The sequence below is a fragment of the Capricornis sumatraensis genome, chromosome 5, assembly GCF_032405125.1.
Source record: "Capricornis sumatraensis isolate serow.1 chromosome 5, serow.2, whole genome shotgun sequence".
Classification (NCBI taxonomy): Eukaryota; Metazoa; Chordata; class Mammalia; order Artiodactyla; family Bovidae; genus Capricornis; species Capricornis sumatraensis.
In genome coordinates, this window is record NC_091073.1 from 49686031 (window position 1) to 49703086 (window position 17056).

At 37.1% G+C, this 17056-nt stretch overlaps 1 protein-coding gene and 1 non-coding gene across 3 annotated transcripts in view; both read right to left on the reverse strand.

Moving 5' to 3' along the window:
* The window catches only part of RELN (reelin), a 536845-nt gene that overhangs the window by 157318 nt on the left and 362471 nt on the right, over positions 1-17056 (reverse strand). For both annotated transcript variants that reach the window (XM_068972809.1, XM_068972810.1), the window contains exon 20: positions 14364-14600. In XM_068972809.1, the coding sequence (XP_068828910.1) occupies positions 14364-14600 (237 nt within the window). The remainder of the gene's footprint in view (positions 1-14363; positions 14601-17056) is intronic.
* TRNAW-CCA (transfer RNA tryptophan (anticodon CCA)) lies at positions 11184-11256 on the reverse strand. The gene has a single exon. It is a non-coding gene; the product is annotated as a tRNA-Trp (tRNA).

Sequence of the window (17056 nt, forward strand, 5' to 3'; positions counted from 1 at the left end):
CCCTGTCCATCACCAACTCCCAGAGTTCACTCACACTCATGTCCATTGAGTTGGTGATGCCATCCAGACATCTTATCCTCTGTCATCCCCTTTTTCTTCAGGCCCCAATCCCTCCCAGCATCAGAGTCTTTTCCAATGAGTCAACTCTTCGCATGAGGTGGCCAAAGTATTGGAGTTTCAGCTTTAGCATCATTCCTTCCAAAGAACAACCAGGACTGATCTCCTTTAGAATGGACTGGTTGTATCTCCTTGCAGTCCAAGGGAATCTCAAGAGTCTTCTCCAACATCACAGTTCAAAAGCATCAATTCTTTGGTGCTCAGCTATCTTCACAGTCCAACTCTCACATCCATATATGATTACTGGAAAAACCATAGCCTCGACTAGACGGACCTTTGTTGGCTAAGTAATGCTTCAGTTCAATTCAGTTCAGTTGCTCAGTCATGTCCAACTCTTTGCGACCCCATGAATCACAGCACGCCAGGACTCCCTGTCCATCACCAATTTTCGGAGTTCACTCAGACTCACATCCATCGAGTCAGTGATGCCATCCAGCCATCTCATCCTCTGTCATCCCCTTCTCCTCCTGCCCCCAATCCCTCCCAGCATCAGAGTCTTTTCCAATGAGTCAACTCTTTGCATGAGGTGGCCAAAGTATTGGTGTTTCAGCTTTAGCATCATTCCTTCCAAAGAAATCCCAGGGCTGATCTTCAGAATGGACTGGTTGGATCTCCTTGCAGTCCAAGGGACTCTCAAGAGTCTTCACCAACACCACAGTTCAAAATCATCAATTAGTCTTAGTCAGTTACACAACTCAGTTTAAACTCTGTTAGTTCAGTTCAGATTAGTCGCTCAGTCATATCTGACTCTTTGCGACCCCATGAACTGCAGCATGCCAGGCCTCCCTGTCCATCACCAACACCCGGAGTCCACCCAAACCAATGTCCATTGAGTTGGTGATGCCATCCAGCCATCTCATCCTCTGTCATCCCCTTCTCCTCCTGCCCTCATACTTTACCAGCACACCACAGTACAAAAGCATCAATTCTTCGGCACTCAGCTTTCTTCACAGTCCAACTTTCACATCCATACATGACCACTGGAAAAACCATAGCCTTAACTAGACAGACCTTTGTTGACAAAGTAATGTCTCTGCTTTTTAATATGCTGTCTAGGTTTGTCATAACTTTCCTTCCAAGGAGTAAGAGTCTTTTAATTTCATGGCTGCAATCACCATCTGCAGTGATTTTGGAGCCCAGAAAAATAAAGCCTGACACTGTTTCCACTGTTTCCCCATCTATTTCCCATGAAGTGATGGGACCAGATGCCATGATCTTAGTCTTCTGAATGTTGAGCTTTAAGCCAACTTTTTAATTCTCCTCTTTTACTTTCATCAAAAGGCTTTTAAGTTCCTCTTTACTTTCTGTCATAAGGGTGGTGTCATCTGTGTATCTGAGGTTATTGATATTTCTCCCAGCAATCTTGATTCCAGCTTGTGCTTCATCCAGCCCAGTGTTTCTCCTGATATACTCTGCATGTAAGTTAAATAAGCAGGGTGACAAAATACAGCCTTGATGTACTCCTTTTCCTATTTGGAACCAGTCTGCTATTCCATGTCCAGTTCTAACTGTTGCTTCCTGACCTGCATATAGGTTTCTCAAGAGGCAGGTCAGGTGCTCTGGTATTCCCAACTCTTTCGGAATTTTCCATAGTTCATTGTGATCCACACAGTCAAAGGCTTTGGCATAGCCAATAAACCAGAAATAGATGTTTCTCTGGAACTCTCTTGCTTTTTTGATGATCCAGCGGATGTTGGCAATTTGATCTCTGGTTCCTCTGCCTTTTCTAAAACCAGCTTGAACATCTGGAAGTTCATGGTTCATGTATTGCTGAACCCTGGCTTGGAGAATTTTGAGCATTACTTTACTAGTGTGTGATGAGTGCAATTGTGGGGTAGTTTGAGCATTCTTTGGCATTGCCTTTCTTTGGGATTGGAATGAAAACTGACCATTTCCTGTTCTGTGGCCACTGCTGAGCTTTCCAAATTTGCTGGCATATTGAGTGTAGCACTTTCACATCATCATCTTTCAGGATTTGAAATAGCTCAACTGGAATTCCATCTCCTCCACCAGCTTTGTGTGTAGTGATGCTTTCTAAGGCCCACTTGACTTCACAGTTTAGGATGTCTGGCTCTTGGTGAGTGATCACACCATCATGATTATCTTTGTCGTGAAGATCTTTTTTGCATAGTTCTTCTGTGTATTCTTGCCACTTTTTCTTAATATCTTCTGCTTCTATTAGGTCCATACCATTTCTGTCCTTTATTGAGCCCATCTTTGCATGAAATGTTCCCTTGGTATCTCTAATTTTCGTGAAGAGATCTCTAGTCTTTCCCATTCTGTTGTTTTCCTATATTTCTTTGCATTGATCCTTGAAGAAGGCTTTCTTATCTCGTCTTGCTGTTCTTTGGAACTCTGCATTCAGATGCTTATATCTTTCCTTTTCTCCTTTGCTTTTTGCTTCTCTTCTTTTCACAGCTATTTGTAAGGCCTCCTCAGAGGGCCATTTTCCTTTTTTGCATTTCTTTTCCATGGGGATGGTCTTGATCCCTGTCTCCTGTACAATATCACGAACCTCCATCCGTAGTTCATCAGGCACTCTATCAGATATAGTCCCTTAAATCTATTTCTCACTTTCACTGTATAATCATAAGGGATTTGATTTAGGTCATACATGAATGATCTAGTGGTTTTCCCCACTTTCTTCAATTTAAGTTGAATTTGGCAATAAGAAGTTCCTCATCTCAGCCACAGTCAGCTCCTGATCTTGATTTTGCTGACTGTATAGAGATTCTACATTTTTGGCTGCAAAGAATATAATCAATCTGATTTTAGTGTTGACTATCTGGTGATGTCCAGTTGGTCAGTTGTGTCCAACTCTTTGTGACTCCATGGATTCTACCATGCCAGGCTTCCTTGTTCTTCACCAACTCCTGGAGTTTTCTCAAACTCATGTCCATTGCGTTGATGATGCCATCCAACCTTCTCATCCTCTGTAATCCCCTTCTCTTCTTGCCGTCAATCTTTCCCAGCTTCAGGGTTTTTCCAATGAATCTGATCTTTGCATCAGGTGGATAAAGTACTGAAGCTTCAGCTTCAGCATCAGTCCTTCCAATGAATATTCAGGGTTGATTTCCCTTAGGATTGACTGGTTTGATTTCCTTGCTGTCCAAGGGACTCTCAAGAGTTTTCTCCAGCACCACAATTTGAAATGATCAATTATTTGGTGTTCAGCCTTCTTTATGGTCCAACTCTCACATATGTACATGATACTGTAAAAACCATAGCTCTGACTAGACAGACCTTTGTCAGCAAAGTAATGTCTGTGCTTTATAATACACTGTCTAGGTTTGTCACAGCTATCTTGAAGGAGCAAGAGTCTTTTAATTTTATGACGGCAGTCACCATCTGCAGTGATTTTGGAGTTGAACAATATAAAGTCTGGCACTGTTTCCATTGTTTCCCCCATCTATTTGCCATGAACTGATGGTATCAGATACCATGATCTTAGTTCTTTGAATGTTGAGTTTTAAGCCAGCTTTTTCACTGTCCTCATTCACCTTCATCAAGATCTCTTTAGTTCTTCATTTTCTGCCATTAGGGTGGTGTCATCTGCATATCTGAGGTTATTGATATTTCTCCTGACAGTACTGATTGTACTTAAGAGCTTCATCCAGCCCAGCATTTTACATGATGTACTCTGCATATAAGTTAAATAAGCAGGGTTACAATATACATCCTTGAAGTACTCCTTTCCCAATTTGGACCCAATCCATTTTTCCATGTCTGGTTCTAACTGTTGTTTCTTGATCTGCAAATGGGGTTCTCAGGATGCAGGTAAGGTGGTCTGGTATTCCTATCTCTTGAAAAAAATTTCCACCATTTGCTGTGATCCACACAGTCAATGGCTTTAGTGTAGTCAATGAAGCAGAAGTAGATGTTTTTCTGGAATTCTCTTGCTTTTCCTATGATCCAACAGGTACTGGCAATTTCATCTCTGGTTCCTCTGTCTTTTCTAAATCTAGCTTGTACATCTGGAAGTCTACAGTTCATGTACTGTTGAAGTCTAGCTTGAAGGATTTTGAGCATTACCTTGCTAGGATATGAAATGAGTGCAACTGTACAGTAGTTTGAACATTCTTTGGCATTACCCTTCTTTGGCACTAGAATGAAATCTGATCTTTTCCATTCCTGGGGCCACTGCTGAGTCTTCCAAATTTGCTGGCATACTGAATGCAGCACTTTTTTTCCCCAAATATCAATTACTGAAGAGACTGTCCTTTCCCCACATGTTCTTGTCTTTTTCATCAAAAATTAAATTATATATGCATTGGTTTATTTCTGGGCTCTCATTTCTGTTCTGTATTGATCTATGTGTTTTTTTATGCCAATACCACACTGTTTGATTACTATAACTTTGTAAAATTGTTTGAAATCAGGGAGTGTGATACTTTCTGCTTTGTTCTTTCTCAAGATTGCCTACTTGAAGTCTTTTGTGGTTTTTATACAACCACTAGAACTGCTTGTTCTATTTCTGTGAAAAATGAGACTGGAATTTTGATAGGGATTGCACTGAATCTGAAGATGGCTTTGGGTTGTATGGACATTATAATTATATTAATCATCCCAGTCCATGAGGACAGAATATATTTTCATTTATCTGTGTCTTTTCAATTTCTTTCATCAGTATCTTACAGTTTTAAATATACAGGTCTTTCACTTCCTTGCTTAAACTTATTAATAGATATTTTATTTTTTCTGATGCAATGATAAATGCAATCATCTTAATTTTTCTTTTAGGCAGTTCATTGTTAATATATATAAATGCTATTACTTTTTGATTATTAATTTTGTATCCTGCAACTTTGCTGAATCTGTTTATTAGTTCTAACAGCTTTGGTGGAATCTTTCATTTTTCTACACATAGTAAAATCACATCACCTGCAAATAAAGACTGTTTTACTTACTCTTCTCGGATTTGAAGACTTTTGTTTTTCTTGCCTAACTTCTCTGGCTAGGAATTTCAGTACAACTTTGAAAAACGTAATGAGAGTGGGGATACTTGTCTTAGTCTTGATGTTAGAGAAGATGCATTCAGCCTTTCATCACTGAATAGATTTGTCATATATGGCTTTAATTATGTTGAGATATGTTCAATTATGGGCATCCCTGGGACAGCAAAATTCAGACTTAAATTGAAGAAAGTAGAAAAAACCACTAGATGATTCACATATGACCTAAATCAGATCCTTTACGATTATACAGTAGAAGTGACACATAGATTCAAGGGATCAGATCTGATAGAGTGCCTGAAGAACTATGGACAGAGGTTTGTAACACTGTACAGGAGGCAGTGATCAAAACCATTCCCAAGAAAAAGAAATGCAAAAAGGCAAAGTGAGGAGGCATTACAAATAGCTGAGAAAAGAAGTGAAAGGCAAGGAGAAAAGGAAAGATATATCCATCTGAATGCAGAGTACCAAAGAATACCAAGGAGAGATAAGAAAACCTTCCCCAGTGATCAATGAAAAGAAACAGAGAAAAAGAATAGAATGGGAAAGACTAGAGATCTCCTCAAGAAAATTAGAGATACCAAGGGAACATTTTATGCAAAGATGGGTACAATAAAGGACAGAAATGGTATGGACCTAACAGAAGCAGAAGACATTAAGAACAGTGGCAAGAACACACAGAAGAACTATACAAAAAGGATCTTAATGACCCAGATAACCACGATGGTGTGATCACTCACCTAGAGCCAGACATCCTGGAGTGCGAAGTCAAGTGGGCCTTAGGAAGCATCACTACGAACAAAGCTAGTGGAGGTGATGGAATTCCAGTTGAGCTATTTCAAATCCTAAAAGATGATGCTGTGAAAGTGCTGCACTCAATATGTCAGCAAATTTGGAAAACTCACCAGTGGCCAAAGGACTGGAAAAGTCAGTTTTCATTTCAATCCCAAAGAAAGGCAATGCCAAAGAATGTTTAAACTACCACACAATTGCACCCATCTCACAAGTTAGCAAAGTAATGCCCAAAATTCTCCAAGTGAGGCTTCAATAGTAAGTGAACCATGAACTTCCAGATGTTCAAGCTGGATTCAGAAAAGGCAGAGAAATCAGAGTTCAAATTGCCAACAACCATTGGATCATCAAAAAAGCAAGAGAGTTCTCGAAAAAAATCTACATCTGCTTCACTGACTACACTAAAGCCTTTGACTATGTGGATCACAGCAAATGGTAGAAAATTCTTCAAGAGATGGGAATATCAGACCACCTGACGTTCCTCCTGAGAAACCTGTATGCAGGTCGAGAAGGAACAGTTAGAACCAGACATGGAGCAATAGACTGATTCCAAATTGGGAAAGGAGTACTTCAAGGCTGTATATTGTCACCCTGCTTATTTAAGTTATATGCATAGTACATTATGTGAAATCTGGGCTGGATGAAGCACAAGCTGGAATCAATACTGCCGGGAGAAATATCAATAATTTCAGATATGCAGATGATACCACCCTTATTTCAAAAAGTGAAGAGGAACTTAAGAGCTTCTTGATAAAAGTGAAAGAGGAGAGTGAAAAAGTTGACTTAAAACTCAACAGTCAAAAAAACCAAGATCATGACATCTGGCCACATCACTTCATGGCAATAGATGGGGAAACAATGGAAACAGTGACAGACTTTATTTTCTTGGACTCCAAAATCACTGCAGATGGTGACTGCAGCCATGAAATTAAAAGATACTTACTCCTAGGCAGAAAAGCTATGACCAACCTAGACAGCCTATTAAAAAGCACAGACATTACTTTTCCAACAAATATCTGTGTAGTCAAAGCTATGGTTTTTTGAGCAGTCATGTATGGATGTGAGAGTTGGACTATAAAGAAGGCTGAGTGCTGAAGAAGCAATGCTTTTGAATTGTGGTGTTGGAGAAGGTTCTTGAGTCTCTTCAACTGTTAGAAGATCAAATAAGTCAATCCTAAAGGAAATCAACCCTGAATATTCATTGCAAGGACTGATGCTGAATCTGAGGCTCCAACACTTTGGCCACCTGATGTAAAAAACCTACTCATTAGAAAAGACCCTAATGCTGTGAAAGACGAGGGCAGGAGAAGGGGGCGAGAGAGGACGAGATGGTTGGATGGCATCACCAACTCAATGGACTTGAGTTAGAGCAAGTTCCAGGAAATGGTAAAGGGACAGGGAAGCCTAGCGTGCTGCAGTCCATGGAGTGTAAAGAGTCAGATATGACTGAGAGACTGAACAGTAAGACCTGGTAGCTCAGCAGGTAAACAATCTGCCTGTGGTGTGGGAGACCTGGGTTAGATCCCTGGGTTGGGAAAATCCTCTGGAGGAGGGCAGGACAACCCACTCCAATATTCTTGCCTGGAGAATCCCCACGGACAGAGGAGTGTGGCAAGCCACAGTCCTTGGGGTTGCATCAAGTCAGACAAGACTGAATAACTAAGCACAGCAGAGCAGCATGTTCCCTTTGTTCCTACTTTGTTGAGAGGTTTTTTGGTTTTTAATTAAAAATGGATGTTGAATATTGACAATTTTTTTTTGCATCTATTGAGATGGTCATATGATTTTTATCTTTCATTTTGTTAATGTGTTGTATCACTTGATTGATTTTCATATGTGGACTCACCTTTGTATCCCAGGAATAAACCAAACTTGAATATGATATATATACTTTTAATGTGTTGTTAGATTAGATTCGCTAATATTTTACTGAGAATTTTTGCATCTATATTTATTAAAAATTTTAGCCTGTAATTTTCTTTTTTCATTACATTCTTTCTTAGTTTTGCAGTCAGAGTTGTGCTGGCCTTATAAAATGGGTTTGGAAATATTCTTTTATTTTTTACTTTTTGGAGAAGTTTAAGAATAATTGGCATTAATTCTAGAATGTCTAAGAATTAGATACCAGTGAAGTCTTCTGCTTCTAGGCTTTTGTTTTCTGGGAGGTTTTTGATTACTAATTCAGTCTCCTTACTAGTAATCAGTCTGCTCAGATTTTTTATTTCATCATGATGCAGTGTTGGTAGATTGTATGTTTCAAGGAATTCCTCCATTTCTTCTAGATTGTTCAATTTGTTGGCATATAATTGTCCTTAATAGCCTCTTATGATTCTTTACTGTTCTGTAGTTGTTATGTTTCCTTTTTCATTTCTGATTTTATTTGAGCCTTCTCTCTTTTCTTGGTAAGTCTAGTTAAAAATCTGTCTATTCAGTTTTTTTTTTTTTTTTTTCAGAAAACCACCTCTTAGATTCACTGAGCTTTTCTATTATCTTTTTAGTCTCTGTTGCATTTATTGCAACTCTGATCTTTGTTATTTCTTTCCTTCTATTAACTTTGAAATTATTTTGTCCTTCCTTATCTAGTTCCTTGAAGTACAAAGCTAGGTTTATTTGACATCTTTCTTATTTCTCAATGTAGTCTTTTATAACTATGAACTTCTCTCTTAGAACTGCTTTGGATCCATCCCTCTCTTTTTCTTTTTGCCATGTTGCAAGGCTTGCACAATCTTAGTTCTCCAACCAGGGACTGAACCTGGGCCCTTGATAGTCAGTGTGGAGTCCTAAGCAATTGACCACCAGGGAATTCCATTGCATATGTTTTGTTATGTTGTATTCCCATTTTCATTTGTCTCAAGACATTCTTTAATGTTTCAACCCATTGTTTAGTAGCACATTGTTTAATTTTCATGTTTGTGGATTTTCCAATTTACTTCTTGTAATTGATTTCTAGTTTCATACCATTGTGGTTGGAAAAATTGCTTGACATGACTTCAAACTTCTTAAATTTGTTAGGACTTGTTTTGTGGCCTAATATATGCTCTAACCTGGAGAATGTACCATGTGCACTTGAGAAGAATATGCAGTCTTCTACTTTTGGAAGCAATGTTTCATAAATGTCTGTTAAATCTATCTAGTCTAACTTGTTTTTTAAGTTCAATGTTTTCTTACTGATATTCTACATGAATCCAATATTGAAAGTAGAGAACTGAGTCCATTCCTATTCTTGTATGCTGCTAAGTCGCTTCAGTCGTGTCCGACTCTGTGCGACCCCACAGACGGCAGCCCACCTGGTTCCCCCATCCCTGGGATTCTCCAGGCAAGAATACTGGAGTGGGTTGCCATTTCCTTCTCCAATGCATGAAAGTTAAAAGTGAAAGTGAAGTCGCTCAGTTGTGTCCAACTCCTAGCGATTCCGTGGACTGCAGCCTACCAGGCTCCTCCATCCATGGGACCTTCCAGCAAGAGTACTGGAGTGGGTTGCCATTACCTTCTCCATCCAGTTGCCAACTCGGCAGCTGTTGATTTTTCCCTTCATGTCTGTTTATATTTGCTTCATATATGTAGGTGCTCCTATGTTGGGGTGCATAAATATTTACAAATGTTTTATAGTCTTGTTGGGCTAGTAACTTTATCATTATGTAATATCTATCTTTATCTTTTATTCAGTTCAGTTCAGTTCAGTCGCTCAGTTGTGTTCATCTCCCTGCAACCCCATGAATCGCAGCACGCCAGGCCTCCCTGTCCATCACCAGCTCCCGGAGTTCACTCAGACTCACGTCCATCCAGTCAGTGATGATCTCAAGTAGCATATTGGGCACCTACTGACCTGGTGAGTTCCTCATTCAGTATCCTATTATTTGGCCTTTTCATACTGTTCATGGGGTTCTCAAGGCAAGAATTTTTTTAGAGTCTGCTTTAAGTCTATTTTGTCTGATATAAGCATAGCTACTCCTGCTTTCTTCTGGCTTCTGTTTGTATGGAATGTCTTTTCCCATCCCTTTGAGTTTGTGTGCTGTCTTAAAGCTGAAGTGAGACTCTTGGAGGCAGTATATAGTTGGGTCTTGTTTCTTTTAATCCATTCAGCCACTCTGGCTTTTGATTGGAGAATTCAGTCCATTTCATTCAAAATAATTTCTGAAAAGTTTGGACTTAGTAAAACTTACTATTGTCATTGTGTTAATTGTTTTCTGGTTGTAATTTATTTCTTTTGTAATTTTGTAATACATTTCTTCCTTTCTTCTCTTGCTCTTTTTCTTCACGATTTGATGATTTTCTATAGTAATATGCTTAGGTTCCATTCTCTTTATCTTTTGTGTATCTATTCCAGGTTTTTACTTTGCAGTTACCATGAGGTTTATATAAAATATCTTATATATATAACTGTTTATTTTAAGTTGATAACAACTTAAGTCAAATGAATACTAAAGCTCTACATTTTTAACTTCCCCCACTATGTTTCATGTTTTGGGGTCATAATTTACATATTTTTTATTTTTTCATTAAGAAATTATTATAATTATTTTTACTACTTTTGTCTTCTAACCTTTATATTAGATTTATAAGTGATTTACCTTCCACCACTACAACATAAGGCTTTCCAGGAAAGAACCAACTCTCCAATGCAGGAGACATAAGAGACATGGGTTTGATCCTTGGATCAGGAAGATCCCCTGGAGGAAGGCATGGCAACGCACTCCAGTATTCTTACCTAGAGAATCCCATGGACATGGTGGGCTATGGTCCATAGTTGTCACAAAGAGTTGGACACAACTGAAATGACTTAGCAAGCATGCAAACACTACAACATGAGAGTGTTTTGATTTAACTATACATTTACTTTTACCAGTGAGATTTATTCTATTACATGTTTTCCTGTTATCAATTAGAGCCATTTTGTTTCAGCTTGAAGATGCTCCTTTAACACATTTCTTGTAAAGCCCATCTAGTTGTGCTGCACTCCTTTAGTCTTTCATTGTCTGGAAAACTCTTTATGTCTTCTACTAAAACCAACTGCCAATTCTAATATGCTATAATGACCATCCTCTCACAGTTTTACACATTTTGAAACTAAAACTCTACATTAAAAAAAAAAAACTCTGCATAATAAACAGCAATTCCTTCCCACCTGTGTACTTAAGCTAGTCTACTAGATAAGAGAGAGGAATGTAAATGTGCCTTGGTATTATCTCTAATGAGGTGAAGTCGCTCAGTCATGTCCGACTCTTTGCGACTCCATGGACTGTAACCTACTAGGCTTCTCTGTCCATGGGATTCTCCAGGCAAGAATACTGGAGTGGATTGCCATTTCCTTCTCCAGGGGATCTTCCTGACCCAGGGATCGAACCTGGGTCTCCTGCATTGGAGGCAGACGCTTTAACCTCTGAGCCACCAGGGAAGCCTTCTATTATCTCTAATAGCATTGGTCAATTCACCTTTAATAAACATCAATTAAAATAATTCCCTTAGTGATCTTAAAATACATGGAAGGGGCTTCAAAGACTATCTTTAGAACATAAAGCAGACAGAGGTTCTGATTTCAGAGACTATGCATGGAAGAAAGGAAAGTACTACAAATAATTAAAAGCAATTCATTTCCACATGGAAAAACGTGCTCTAATATGACACACTGTAAAGTGATTTACAGCATATTGACTGTAGTTCTTCTAATGAAAAAGCAATTGTCCAGGTTTTCCCTGGAGAACACTCTCAGTAACAGGAATCCATGCCCATGGAAAGTCATAAGTTAGAAAATGAGAACCAAATGAACTCACAGCTGGGAAAAGCCAACAATAATTAATTTAACACCAGTCATTTGTGGCAAACATATATACATTTCAAGATTTCCCTTGAGAGAAGCAAGGTCATTGAAGGCCCAGAGGCCACATATTTGAACATGTTCAAAAAATTTTTACTTAATAAGATAACATGCTCCAAAGGTTTTACATTAAAAAAGAAAAAAAACAACAACAACTTGTTTTAGGACTAGGGAGTTAAGATAAATAGTTGGTCAATATCATCATTTGAATTTTAATATCGTAATAAGTGTTTCTGAAAAACATTACTAAAATGAGTTCACACTGAACTTGGACAATATATTCCTCAACAGCAGCAGAGAGAAAACAGTGTCATTAAAAGAGGCTTTATTCTGATTCACTGGCTAAGAAAATGGGAACAGTTTGAAACCTTCCATGTTGTTTCATTTTAATGAGTAGAGAGCATTTTTCATGTCCTTATTAAAGTGGTTAATGTGTTTCTCTAGTCTCATTATCACCACCAGAGTATATTCTCTGTTGTTTCATAACCAGGACAACTCCTTTTCGTTTCAGAGAAGATCAGAAAGTCAAATCTGATTGCGCACATGTGGCTGTTAATAAAACTCCTATGGTGTTGCTCAAGGTGCCCATGGGGATTGTACAATTATTTATATTTTCTTATGGCTTTCTATAATTACTGTGATTGTACTTTCACAAAGTAAATGTATCTCCACCAATTAAAGCAGTGGTGGGTTAAGAATATTCATCAGGCTTGTGTGAAAGAATATTGTTCTTAGGGTTTTGATCAAAGCACAGAAATTAAACTGCTGTTATCATGCATTCAACCCAAGTGTTAAATTAAAATGCTCAGCAACTTTGGAGTTTATTTGAGCAGATGTGAACTATTTATGAAAAAATAAACATGATACAGGACTTGCATTCGTGATATGATTCTTTGTTGTATTAAAAGTGCTGGAAAGAAAAACTGCTAAACAAACTTGGGGGATACAGTTTATGATATAAGATCAATTTGGATGGTGGTTAATTCAGGTCAATTTAAAATTTCAGAACCATAAAATTCCAAGAACTCTCATTTTGCTTTACATCTTTGTATCTTATTTGCTTCACCCCTTTATTTTCTTTGAAGACTCTGGGACTAAGAAAGAACATGCACAAAAACAAGCATCTGAGGCTATCAACTAGAAAATACAGAATATAACCTTTTATATTTTGTCATATAGAAATTTCATTTTATCTAGTTGGACAGTGCTCACAGCAAAAGTGATCAGCTGTACTTCCATTCCATTAGCTGTCATTTTGATGCTAGAATTTCAGCCTGCTGTGTGAGATGTGACTGTCCATGCACAGTTCCCATCAAAGGTAATTTTATGTGCAATGGTGTGTAAAATTTACCTCTAATTATGATAAGGTCACTGATGGGTCATTTATGATTTGCTCTCTGGAGACAATTGCAGTGAATAGCTTTTGGTGAGATTCATCTGGAGAAATTAAATTGGTCTGACCATGACTCAAGAGAAAGTAAAAGACTCAGAAAATTATTCTTCAATCATGCTTACAGTTCTAAGGGAACCCAGAGAGGGGTAGTATGCACAATTATGAAGGCTGTGAGTTTTGAGATTTTACAGACCTGAGTTTTAATGTAGCATCTCTAAGCCTAGAAACTCCTACCTGATCAGGCTTCTGCACTTCTCTTGACTTTCATTTCTGACATTTGCTCCCTCATCCCTGAGGCTCCAGCACCACTGGCATCAGTTCAGTTCAGTTCAGTTCAGTCACTCAGTCGTGTCCGACTCTTTGCAACCCCATGAATCGCTTCCTGATTTTTGAACATGCCACAGTCACTCATGCTATGGGAGTCTTTGCACTACAAAGGTTCCTGTAGCTGAATGCTCTTCCTTCAGGTCTTCAAGTGCCTGGAACTTCCCGTTCTTTTACTTCCCAATTGGTGGAATGCATTGTATCCACTCTCTGAATTACCCAAACATAGCCTCCTCCTAGATATCTAAAGTGGCCACCTCCTGACTCTAGTTAATCACTATTGTGTCATCCTACCGATGTTTCTGAAGTAATAATCACAGTCTTAAATTATTCATTTACCACTTAATGTATAATTAAGTTTGCATATGATCATAGGGAGAAACAAATCTAAGAATGAAAGGTATTTTGACTAAGAGATTCTACAATCTTGAAACTCCACTGACATTAGCTATACAAGTCACTGGTCCAATCTCGATAAAAGTAATTAGCCTCCAACTAAAATAAATTAATTTTAAAACAAAGGAGATCTTAGTAAACAAATCAGGGATGGAAAAACTTCTTGGACTTTATGTAAGACAGCATGAAAATAAAACATCTCATGAGAAATTTTATTAAAATAGTCATTAAAGTGATTTCAATTTTCACTGTGATCATGATGGACCACCTTGAAGGGAGAATAGGTTAGTCACTTTAGATATTAACACTTGGTGAAGAGGGTTTTTATGTGTAATGGTAGGAAAGTAAAAATTCAAGATTAATAAACACAGTAAGATTCATCTTTAAATCTATCACTATTTTGTTTTCAGTCTTCTTTTCCAAGATAACTTACTTATAGACATAATAATGACTTTTCAAATGGTTCATGTTCAATTAATACAAAAGACTAAGTGCTAGATGGACTGGAAGGTCATCTTTGTGTTTCAATCCTGAATGCAAAATGTAACAACAAGAACAAAGATGAAATCCTTACCAAAGGGTCCAGTCATGGCCACAGTACGGCTGAACATTTCCAAGGTAGAATCCCAGAGACTGAGTGACCTCCACAAGATTGCTGAAGTCAAGACTAATGCTGTTGAAAAGTACAGATGTCATGATAATCTCATCAATAGCCCATACATCCTCTCCCTGGGAAGAATGGTATGGTTGCCACCATCTGAACTGAATTCCAAACTGTCTTGCATCATCTGGTAATTCTACAGAGATTATTCTAAAGCAGAAAACAGAAGTAAAAATTTGGATTATTTTGGTGTCTTAAAATACAAACATTTATAGCAGGATCTTGTTTTCTGAAGCATAATATTTGAAAAAATAATTCTCCCACTATGACAAACATTTTTGAGATTTTCCAGTTTCTTGTCTGACTGCAACAAAGTCTTCTTGATACATCCAAAAATATGACTCCTTTCACTCAGTTGTGAGACACTAACCCAATAAAATACAGTTGTCAATGTGGCAAGATTCGCCTAAGTTTGGTAAAGAATATTGGCAGCTTGTTACACACATTATAGTTTTGGACTGGTAGGAACCATGGCACTTTCTCATTCCCATGAGTTTAGCATAGTGTGCGAGGTCGCTTGCTCTGTCTTGGTGGCTATGACAACAAACCTGTATCTGACAAATGGGGAAAAAAATTAAGAATAATATCTAATTTCCAGGAGCAATCATTGTACACAGCAGCAGGAACCATACATTAATTGCCACTGCAATGACATCTGCTTGAAAGCTCCATAAATCACAGTACCATGCTGCTCACATCCATACACAAGGTGAGATGTGAAGCGAATGGCAAATGGAACATTTATCTCCATCAATGTACAATTAAACACCAGGAGAGTTGTCTGCGTTAACACACACTGAAAGGACTGAATCTTTTTCCTACTGAGCAAATAAAAACTCCCTAAGGCAGGTAACTAGTTGGATAACTTAGAAAAAAATTACTTAAAAACTTCAAAGTCTAAGTCTGGATTTACTGAAAAATTAGACTGATTTTCATATTTGTATTATGTTGATTTTTTAGTTATTACACAAAGAAGCATTAAATCACATCTTGAAAATATAATTTTTGTGTACTGAAACTTTTAAAAATAAAGTCTATTTTTCTTTAAATAATCTGTTCATGAAAATATGGGGTGGAATAACCTGATTACAATCATTGATGATATAAATAGTAAAAAAGTGGTAGGACTTTATGAAATGTGAGTAAACAGACTTTTTAAATAGGGTAAATCAATGTTTAAATACAGAAATATAAACTAAAAAGCATTTCTTAAGCTAAAAAGACATAGTTACCATAAGTTTATTATTTTTAAGTACATAATTTGCTAATATTTTAACCAATGTGAGTTTATTAAAGAATAAAATTTATTTCAGTAATCCTCACCTTATTATTTCTAAATATTAAATAATTAAATATTATTTATGTCAACATAGCAAAGAAATAATAAAATAATCAAACTATATTCAAACTGGCTTAACAATAAAAATATCATACATTAATTTAATAATGTTATTGTATTAGCATTGTTATTACAAAATTATAATTTTATATTAATAATTTTAAAAGCAGGTATTATTCTCTCTGATGAAACTATACACAATGTTAAAAATTAACAAATGAGAAGTAGAATTTCTCAGGAAATTTTAAAGAAAATAAAGTGTATATGTGTGTGATAACAGTAATTGAAGTGACCGATATTTTCATCAGCAGAGATGTTAAGACTGTGAGTCTGTAATCAGACTCTTGGCACCTAATGGTTGACAACTTTGCAGCTGCAGGGAAGGTATTTAACCTCTATGCACTTCAGCATCTTCATCTGTGAAACTGGGATAATACTATCCTTAAGGCAAAGTCATAGACTTTCTGTTTTTCACTATTTTATCTTGGCACCTAGAATCTGGTATCTGGTATATAAAAAGGACTTAATAAATTCTTTCTGCATAGAATAAGTACATATTATCAGTATACTCTGATAGAGATTCGAACACAAAGGCAAAATGAGGTTAAAGATTTTCTTTTAGGTTAAGCAGCTTTTAAGTGACAATGCCAGGGTATGGATCTAGTGAACACTGCTCTAGAGTCTGTGTTCTTTATCACTACATTATATCTTCAGGTAGGGTGGGAGTCTCTGTTTTTCCTACTCGATACCTATTACAGTAACTGGCTAGTAAAGCTATGGAACCATTTGATCTGACTATTTCTAGATGAAAACCCAGGAATTTAAGTCAACTTTCTGTTTCAAGTTTCCTTTTTTGGATATGTACTAAGTTCACGGATTTCTTATAATCAATAATCAAGACAAAAATAAAATATTGTTAGACTTTATAATTTTAGAATAAAAAAACAAGCCCCATAATTAAGAAAAATCTAGAATAATGTAAGTTCCACCAACAATATAAAGTTTTATATTAATAAGAATGCCAATTAGTTTACAAGACAGTCTAATCAGTTAGAGTTAAAAGATTAACTCAGATATATACTGACTTTAACTTTTATAAATATAAATAACAAGCAGAACTCTTCATTTATTGAGAGAACTACAGGTAAGCAAATTATTAGAAATCAGCTAGGAATAACAGTAGTTAGCCAACTAGCATATCTAATAGGGATCACACTTCATTTTCTAACAATCATGGCAGAAAGGGACAATATGAAATTCACAGCAA